An 8,997-nucleotide genomic window follows, 5' to 3' on the forward strand; every position below is an offset into this window, starting at 1 on the left:
AGAATCGGATCGGAATTTTTCGGTGATAAGCTCTTAGGCCAACAATCCAGCTCGGGTCTTAACCCGATACTTTTGGGTTGGGTTGCACCCTGCCCATGCATGGAAATTCAGTTCCCCATGATACATGACATGTTGCAGTGTGAATTGAAGAAAACAAAATTAATCATGAAGCTTATGTATGTAGACGTGTCTTCTTTATCTCCCTTTCAATCTCATGCTCATAGTAGGCTATACAAAGCATAAACTCTCATCTCCGATGAATATTAAGCCTTACAAGACATCGGTGAAAGCTGTTGCAAGCAATCCAAATTGGTCCCAAGTCCTGCAAGTGCAGGTTTTTGTATTATTTATGTAGTTTTCATTTCACACCTTTGTGTTTATATACTTTAATGATAGTTTATTGCCATACTCAGTTTGATTCCTTCTCTGCAACTGCAATCATTCTCTGCTGTGAGCGTTACATAAATTGTGTGGCTGGCAGCGTCCTACACAAATTCACATGGGGGGAAACTGCAACTTGGTTAAATTGTGCATACTGAAGGACAAAATGAAAGCAGATGAGTATATGTTGTAATCTATTATATATTGAAGTGAGCTACTTATGATGGATATTAATTGGGACCATCTTGGCGTTCTGTAGTACCATACTGTATGGCAATCTTCAAAGGTAGGACCATCAAAATTGGGATCAATTCATAGGTATTACACTCCAACCCATTATCATTGCAGACATTTTTAAGCACTCTTCCACTTTAAGGGCTGTAGTTTCTTCCGATGGAACGCTAACACTGCAACACACGACCATATATACGATTCATACCCGACCTCTCCCCTGTTGACTGGAATCTGGTTTCATGGCACGAATATTCCATCATCATCGTACCATTTCAGTGGTGTGAAAGGTGTGCTATCTGCACCATCTTGTAAATTTAATTTTTCTTTTTGCTCTACGCATGGACAACATGTTATCTCATTCATGAAAAAACTCACAAGGTTTTCTTGCAAAATAATGCTAGATGCAACACTAAGATACACAAGTCTCTCATACTTTTTTTTTAAAAAAAGTGAGGTCTACCATTAAAATATAATTTTTTTATCCAGATTTACATACTTTTTTCAAAGGGAATATGCGAATTGCACATATTAAAACTGTAGATATATTTGTTCTTGCATTAACATAGCTATGACATATGAACACATCATAGTGGGCGAGGGGGGGAAAAGTCCAAGTGGGGGAGAGGGGGAAAGGGACTTTTCACTGTTACGCTGTAAAAGATGGAAGACACTTTTGAACATGAGACAAAGATTCAAGGACAAAGATGATGCTCCGCGAAAACTGGCCAAGGGAGACCTGCTAATTGTTTTGTGAAGTTAAGAAAATTGAATAAAGAGAGAAGAATGAGAAGAAGAAGAAGAGTTGGAACTCAAATCCTGACTCTTCATATATGAGGAACTGCATCATATACTAAAGGATGCAAAGTTGAATATATGTTTCTGAGATTCCATTAAATTTATGTGACAACAGTTATGGATATGATATGGAGAAGAAGATTGGGAGGCTAAATCCATGTATCGTAATGAATATTGCATGCACTCCAAAAACTCAAGGATTCAGTAAAACGTAGTCTGAGTGGATAAGAACAATTAAGAACCAACTTGAAAAGTCAGTCTCAAAGTCTGCAATAACTCCAAACTTCTCACGTATGTAAACAGTAATCTGAGGTAGCTTATGAACAATATTGTTTTCCGTGAAAGGGATTGTCAAATAAGAACTCGTTATCTAAAGCCTGTCTACCTCATACAACTGTATCTTACGAGAAGGTCTTCTTCCATTGGAAGGTTAGATTCACATTATTTCTAACCTTCCAATTTCAATAGTAAGTCATTTTCTTTTCTTTTTAAACTTTGTCCGTTTCATGATTACGTATTCGCTTCTGGTTGTGACTATTCTTAAAAGATTCTGTTCTTAAAAAGAAGATTTGACAATTGAAAAGTACAATAATTGGGGTGAAACCGCATCATCTTTAGTGTGATTTCAACCTGGTGTGACAATTAGGATGATTTTTGTCTCTAACAACTATATATTCTCCAGCAGTTCAAATCTAAGCTTCGACTTATCTCCTCAGCAATCAATTCAAAAACAAAAACCCAGAAGAAAATTTTCAAAAACAAAAGAAAGAAATGATTGGATAGGTTTCCATAGATACCAACCTTGCCTTGCATGGATAAAAGAAGGAAATGGTAACCGTGCCCAACATAATTTTACTCCCGCTTTATAAGGCTTTTTTTGTTTTTTTGTTTTTCTTTTTCTTGAGTGACCAAATAAAGAGGCAAAATGATGCCGTTAGTTTTACCAGCCGACCCTACAACTTGGGTCCTCCAGAAGAGGATGATGAAATTATTTGCTAGAAAAGAAAACAGAAAGAGGACACCATCAAATCTATGTTGAAACTTAATGTTGCAGTCGGTGATGTAATCAGTGCAGAAAGGTACAGTGACCCATGTGACTGGGGGGGAGGCCAAGGAGAGCTTAACCCACCGCCCCCCCCCCCCCCCCCCTCTCCTTTCTCTCTCTTTCCACCACAAGGCATTCATGCATACCCAATAAATGCACCCTTTGACAAACTGAGGCACAGCTCTAGTACCAACAAATTCAGAAGAGGGGGAGGGTAAAAATTAACGAAAACTACATGTCAGAAGAACCTGTAACTGTGCAGCACGCAACGTGCTAAACAATCCAAAAATGCTTGAGCAACCTCACCACCAAACAGGCCATTAAAACCAGGCGTGCCAAGCACAAAGGACCCAATTGCAATGCCTATTAAACCAACAGACTTGATGTTAAAATTGAATCTAAGAAAATTGGGGAAATTCTCATTGTTATCTTCGCATTTGGGCGGATCAGTTGGATATGAAATGGTCAGACATCATCATTACAAGGAACCTTGAAGAGTTTAATGCAAAATCTACTTTTAAAAACTTGGTATCACTGGTCAACACAACCAACCAGTCAATCAGGTAAACACCACCAACCTTATCATTCCTCAGGATCAACATGTTGAAGCATCCGAGGCGGAAAACTCTCTCATTAGATTTACCTACTAATAGGAAGTCGGGACATATACCAGTTATATAAATGCATGATACGAACATAGGAAAAAGGATATGATAAAGAGGAGAGTTGATTTATTTCCAAAGAGCAAGGTTTATCCTTACCTAAATATACACAACTGAAAAATCTAGAAAGGAAAACAGGAAATGAAATCTAGTAATAAGATATACCCCCTAAATATTACAATTGATGAAACTATCAGAACTCTAAAAACTACCCCACCCAATCTTCTCTCCAATGAATCCCCAGATCAGGGGATTTCAGTCTTCTTTTTTTTCTTCTCAGTTGGTTAGTGTGTAATTCATAGGGTCTCTAACGTTGCAGATCCATTAAATCAGAAGCCTTAGCCCTACTTTCCTTTCAATGCACTTAGGAGGGTGACGAAATACAGCCCTGCTCATCCCCGCACTACAACAAATATGCTCAGCCAGGAATCAATTGATAATTTGCAGGGAAATATCAACTCTAATTAGACGAACTTTCCTCATGGCATAATCTGCACCCATTCGTATTGTCCTGGAAGCGGTAAATCATTCACCACATCGAAGTTGTACCTGTAAAAGCCAGAAATTAAAATCGGGTAAGGCTTTTATTAGCAGTGTAATGGTCATCGTTGTTATTCTAGAAATAATAACCACCTGCACTGCTGTTAAAGTAAAACATGTACTGTTAAAAGGAAAACTAAAAGATGCTCTCGATGAACGTGGGAAAGAGAGTAATATACTTCTCGATGAATATTCTCTGTTGTCGCTGCTCGGCATGGACAAAGAACTCTTCCATCTCTTGTGCTGTTGGGAGGTTTCTTCGCATGTCATTCCGAATTCTCTGGTTAGTTTCAGTACAAGCTGTTCGCCGCCTGGTGGTTGAACCAGGGGTTCCCAGGGAATCCGAGGCCCTTATCAAACTACAAGGCGTGCTCTCCCTGGTGCTCCTATGTACACACACCAAAACATTTTACAACTGCGCTTGTACAGCCAAAAGATTGTTAAAAAAAAAAAAAAGTTCCACACTCATAAAAACTCACACTTAAATGGGCTTTCACATCAGAACTTCAAAACAATAACAAAGGCAAAATTCATTTTCTTATTCGTGAGGAAAAGATACCCACCTAACGAAGTAACAGGTTTTTAAAATGATAAACACCGAATTGGAGCAGCCGTATTAAAGTTAAAAGAGATCTGCAGCATCTTGTCACCTAGTAGAGGCCACCCAAACAGAGAATCCCTCATACATGTTTCAGTCAGAAACTAGACCCCATGAATACGATTATTCATTGCTAACACAAATGAGGCAAAAAGATTTATTGCTTGCAGTACTGCAAAAATTAATTTCACCATCTCTTTCCATTATCAGTGAAGAAGCTCCAAATTCTTAGCAAGGAGATTTTGCAGAGAGGGCAACCATTGAAGCTTTATATAATGAAGATGGAGTTATTTTCACTGCTTGATGCCTTAAGTTCTGTACGTCAAAATTGAAGAACAGCATTTATATGGATCAAAGTTTTCAGAATAATCATAAAAGAGCAATAAACCAGAAGGATCCCCCAACAGGATTTATGAACCGAAAATAATACAATGACACTGACTTGGAAATTTTTTTATCATTTCGCTTTCTTGGTAATCTTGTAGAGAAGTAAGCCTTAAGAGGATTTGATGGAATTTCAAATATGCAATTAATAAAGTCGGCCGAGGTACCCACGTCGCAGCTGCATTAACTGCAGCTATACAATAAAGAAACCTCTTTTCTTTTTCTTTTTTTCCTTCTAATCACAATAAAGAACCTCTCGTAAGTAAAAAATTGCACTATATTTTTTATGGAAGTGATTTATCAAGGAATCCATTTTTTCAAAAAAAAAAATAACCCATTGATATGTTCGATGAAAGTGAAAAACAGTGATTAATTAAAACGGCAGAAACCCCCCAGGGAAAAGAAAATATTTTTTTTCATTATCTTTTAATTTTTCTTATATTATACTCAAAGACACATTAATATTTCATAGCACTGGGTTGCTTTGTTGCTTTTATTCTCCGTACCCCATTTTGCTGGTGGCAGCCAAAAAGAAACCATGAAAGAAACAAAAGGGATTGCGGTTGCGTGTGATAAATAATTTACGCAGAGTATACAGGTTGAGGTTATGATTGCCAGTACCACCCAAAAATTGAAAAATAGTTTAGAGAAATTGGAATCACCAAAGTGGCAGGGAAATGTGCTCTCTCTCTCTCTCTTTTTACTTTGACGTTGCATAAGCCGAACAAATCAAATCCCTTTCCAAATAAAATATAAAACCCTTTCATGCAAAGCTAGGAAAGAAATAAGATGTATATTTTACCGTAAAAACCCAATCTTTTTCCTTTTAACTTAAGGGGTGTAATGAAAGGAGGTTACTTTTCGAAAACAAAAACAACAAAACGAAAGCCCTCCTCCACAAAGAAATCTTCAGCACTGAAGTGAGAAAAAGATGAAAGAAAAGCTTCATCAATTTTCTTAAAAAATGAAGAAAAACCGACACCGAGAACCCCCAAAAGAAATGCTCATGAGATTAACCCAAAAGGCCAAGCAACTGAGCATGGAACCCAGACGCTGAAATTCACACAACTGTGTAGTAAACGTAGCTACACTGCAAATTCCATCCCCAGGAAAAACTTAAAAAAAGAAAATAGAATCGAGAAAAATAGAAGGAAAATAATCATTAAACGCGAAAAAACCAAAACCCATTTCAGAAAAAATTTCAGAAAAACACAGAAATGATCAAAGTTTACCTGTCTCTGCCATCAAGCTCCAAATTATTTTCTCCAAACGAAGCCTCGACCCCCAAATCATTACTCTCCTCTGCTTCATTCCCCTTGCAAAATGCACCAAAGCATCCCTGCTCATACTCCTCTACCAACCCCGAGTCCACCTGCCCCACCCTCGGACTTGAATTGGGCCTGGGGCTAGGGCTCTCCCTGCAGCACTCTCTTGGCTGTTGCGGCTGTTGTTTTATTAGTGAATGAGGCTTCCGGAGGCGGCGGCTGCGTAGCTGTAGGTAGGACAGAGATGAGGCATCTGGGTTCGGTGCAACCGCGGGTGCGGGAGTGGTTTTCTGGAGCCGTTGGAGGGCCAAAGCCTTGGCTCTAGTACAGACACCAATGGAGGCCGCCTGGGGCGGGTGCGCGAGCTCCATAAGCAGCGCGACGTCACCACCTGTGATCTTCGATTTCTTCATGTACTTTCCCATTACCGTTCAACTGGTTCTACAGTCTGTGAGGGCAAGAGTTTCTTTTTAAGACTTCATGCAGAGAGAGCGACCAAATCTTCTTGTACTCTGTGGAGAGAGAAGGGGGACGGGGAGAGTGTGGAGCCGTGGAGGTGGTTGAGACTTTGTGAAGGAGATAAAGAAAAGAAAAAAGTTTTTAGGGTTGGGGGGGTTTAGGGAACAGCACTTCATTTATATTCTGCATATATTCTTCTGAGTGGTCCTTCCTTTCACTATTTGTTAAAAAATAAATAAATAATAATTACCTATTTTTCTTTTCTCTTTTTATTTCTCAAAGAAAATTATAAAAAGTGTTGGGTGTTATTCTTATTATATTAAAAAAATAAATAAATAAGAAGAAGATGAGTTTCAGGTTGTAGGAGATGTTTCCAACGCAGAAGCCCCCTCCCTCGGATCCCATTTTTGCATCTCTGTGATATAGTGGTTCCTCGTTCTGTTGTTCCTCCGACTGCTCTGAGAGGTCCGTCGTCTCAGATCACTGCCCTCCTCTACCACCAACGTCAACTTCATCATCAGATCAAAGAAGCGATTTTTTATATTAATTGATGCATGGCTCTAGTTTTAGATAATTTGTGCTTACTGGGTTTTTGTTTTCTGCACAAATCCCTCGCTCTCTTTCACTTGCCTCCATTGTCCTTAACGTTCTCGGCGGGAGCATCGAATTCCATCAATCTCAGGGAGAATTTGAATGGAAATATTCAAGCCACGACCTTGAAAATGTGTCTATTTTTTCTCTGTCGGTCATTATTGGTTAGATTGCAAACATGGGTCACTTTTGTGGCTTTATAAATCTTAATTTTTCTTTTATTTGTCCATTTTTCCCTGTCTTAACAGATTTGTGCGGCCATTTTCGTGGAGATAACATATTTTCTACAGGATCCTCCTGTCTTTTAAAGGTTCATGAATCATGCTTATTACATTTTATTTGCTCATCCTATTGGTCTTTAAAAGCTACTACAGGCAAACCTGAACACCTGAAGCATGAGAAGGGAGGGATGTTGGGAAGGAGTGTACCAAAAGCAGGAGAAATTCTAAGATTTTCAATTTGCCCAAATCCCTCCGTTTTAGCCACTTAACAAAAAAAAAAAAAAAAAAATTTAGGGGTGTTGGTCTGTTCCGGTTCAATCCATCATTTTCTCTAAATCGGTAGTTATTGGCTTGTTCAGTCTCGCTTAATTTTTTTTTCTTTTTTTTTAAATAAAATTAAGAAAAAAATTATTTAAAATATTAAATTAAAATTAAGTAAATTATTAATATAGATTATGTAACTAACTCATTAAAAAAATATTTTATATGATCAATAATAATAAATTAGATGAAAATTATATCATTAACTTATATAATTATTATATAAAAATAATATATTATGTTATTAAAAATATTTTAAAAAGTATACATAGTCGGTCCATTCGGTCTGGTCCAAAATTTGAAGACCTCGACTGAACCGAATGTTAATCAATCCACACATTTTGAGACTGAGACTGACCGTTCCCAACTTCGCCCCGATTCGGTCCAGTCCGCCAGTCCGGTCAGTTTCTCTGGTTCAAATCAACCGGCTTACAGCCCTAAGCTCAACTCAATTCGCTCGAATGAAGAAGAAAAAAAACAAAACGCGAACTCCAACATGCCCTAAATGCAGAGTTTCTTTAATTCTAACGGCATTCGTGCACAAGAGTCCACAAAATCGCCTGCATATAAAGTTTTTCTTTATCTATAGCTTCCCCATTTACTTTTTGTGTCCTTTGGAGGTGCAATCCAATTATGAATGGGAGTTGTTGTGTTAACTACTGGAAGTGAGCTCTTATGAGGCAGTGGTTCGAATTCATCCATAGTCTTTTTGGATTGGATCACCAATGTGCTTGGATGCAACATATTTGCATCAATTACATAAGCATTCCTTCTTTGCAAAAGCTTCCATGCTTCCACGGTAAACTCTTTGATTTTCTCTACTATCAACCACTTAAAAACATTGTCTAGTGCCTCCATAAAGGAACTCTTTTCATTATGTTCTTTTGTATTCTCCTAAAACATTGTCCCCAAGCATCTTGAGCAAAACTGCAATTCCATAGTGCATTCTCAACCATTTCTAAGCCATTAATACAGTATAGGCTGGCAATTTGGGTTGTCTACTACCTTCTTCTTGAAGAGATTCACTTTTATTGGAAGAGCTTAAAGATAAGCCATCCACATAAAGATTTTCCTTGCATTTGCAATTTTGAGCTTCCAAATCTTTGACCAAATTGAGTTCTTGTAGAGGCTACTAGATGATTATCCCTTTACTCTGTCTTGTAATTCTCCTTGTAGGTGATATGCATTTCTAACTGAGAATTTCTCATTAGACACACATCTTCCACACTAGTTTATCAGGACTATTACAAACACTAATTGGAAGTTTGTATATCGAAATGACAAAAAGAATAAAAGCATCTTATGAGAATACGAAGCAAACTACATGATACTCTTTGTGTACTTCATTAATATGATTGGTCAAAACAATTATTTTATATTAAAAAAAGTGACGCATCCAATCATATTAATAGAGTATGCAAGAAGTACGAAAAAATGACTGCATATAGAGTTTTTATATTTTCTTTAGTTATAAGGCATTGAGTTTTTTCGTTCCTTTCAC

General features: G+C 37.7%; 1 protein-coding gene across 1 annotated transcript; it reads right to left on the reverse strand.

Moving 5' to 3' along the window:
- Positions 1 to 3,166: 3,166 nt before the first annotated feature.
- LOC122303700 (cyclin-dependent kinase inhibitor 3-like) lies at positions 3,167 to 6,524 on the reverse strand. Its single transcript, XM_043115599.1, has 3 exons — positions 5,872 to 6,524; positions 3,837 to 4,043; positions 3,167 to 3,666 (listed from the first exon to the last, which is right to left on the reverse strand). The coding sequence occupies exons 1-3, from the start codon at positions 6,327 to 6,329 to the stop codon at positions 3,597 to 3,599; spliced, it is 735 nt and encodes a 244-aa protein (XP_042971533.1). The 5' UTR covers positions 6,330 to 6,524; the 3' UTR covers positions 3,167 to 3,596.
- Between the last annotated feature and the right edge of the window lie 2,473 nt (positions 6,525 to 8,997).

Source organism: Carya illinoinensis, chromosome 3 (genome assembly GCF_018687715.1).
Source record: "Carya illinoinensis cultivar Pawnee chromosome 3, C.illinoinensisPawnee_v1, whole genome shotgun sequence".
In the NCBI taxonomy this organism is placed as follows: domain Eukaryota; kingdom Viridiplantae; phylum Streptophyta; class Magnoliopsida; order Fagales; family Juglandaceae; genus Carya; species Carya illinoinensis.

Coding starts and splice junctions, on each gene's coding strand:
- LOC122303700 (XM_043115599.1), bottom strand. CDS start 6,329: ATGGGAAAGTACATGAAGAAATCGAAGATCACAGGTGGTGACGTCGCG. Junction 4,044..5,871: donor GAGCTTGATGGCAGAGACAG/GTAAACTTTGAT, acceptor GTGTGTACATAG/GAGCACCAGGGAGAGCACGC. Junction 3,667..3,836: donor CAGAGAATATTCATCGAGAA/GTATATTACTCT, acceptor TGGCTTTTACAG/GTACAACTTCGATGTGGTGA.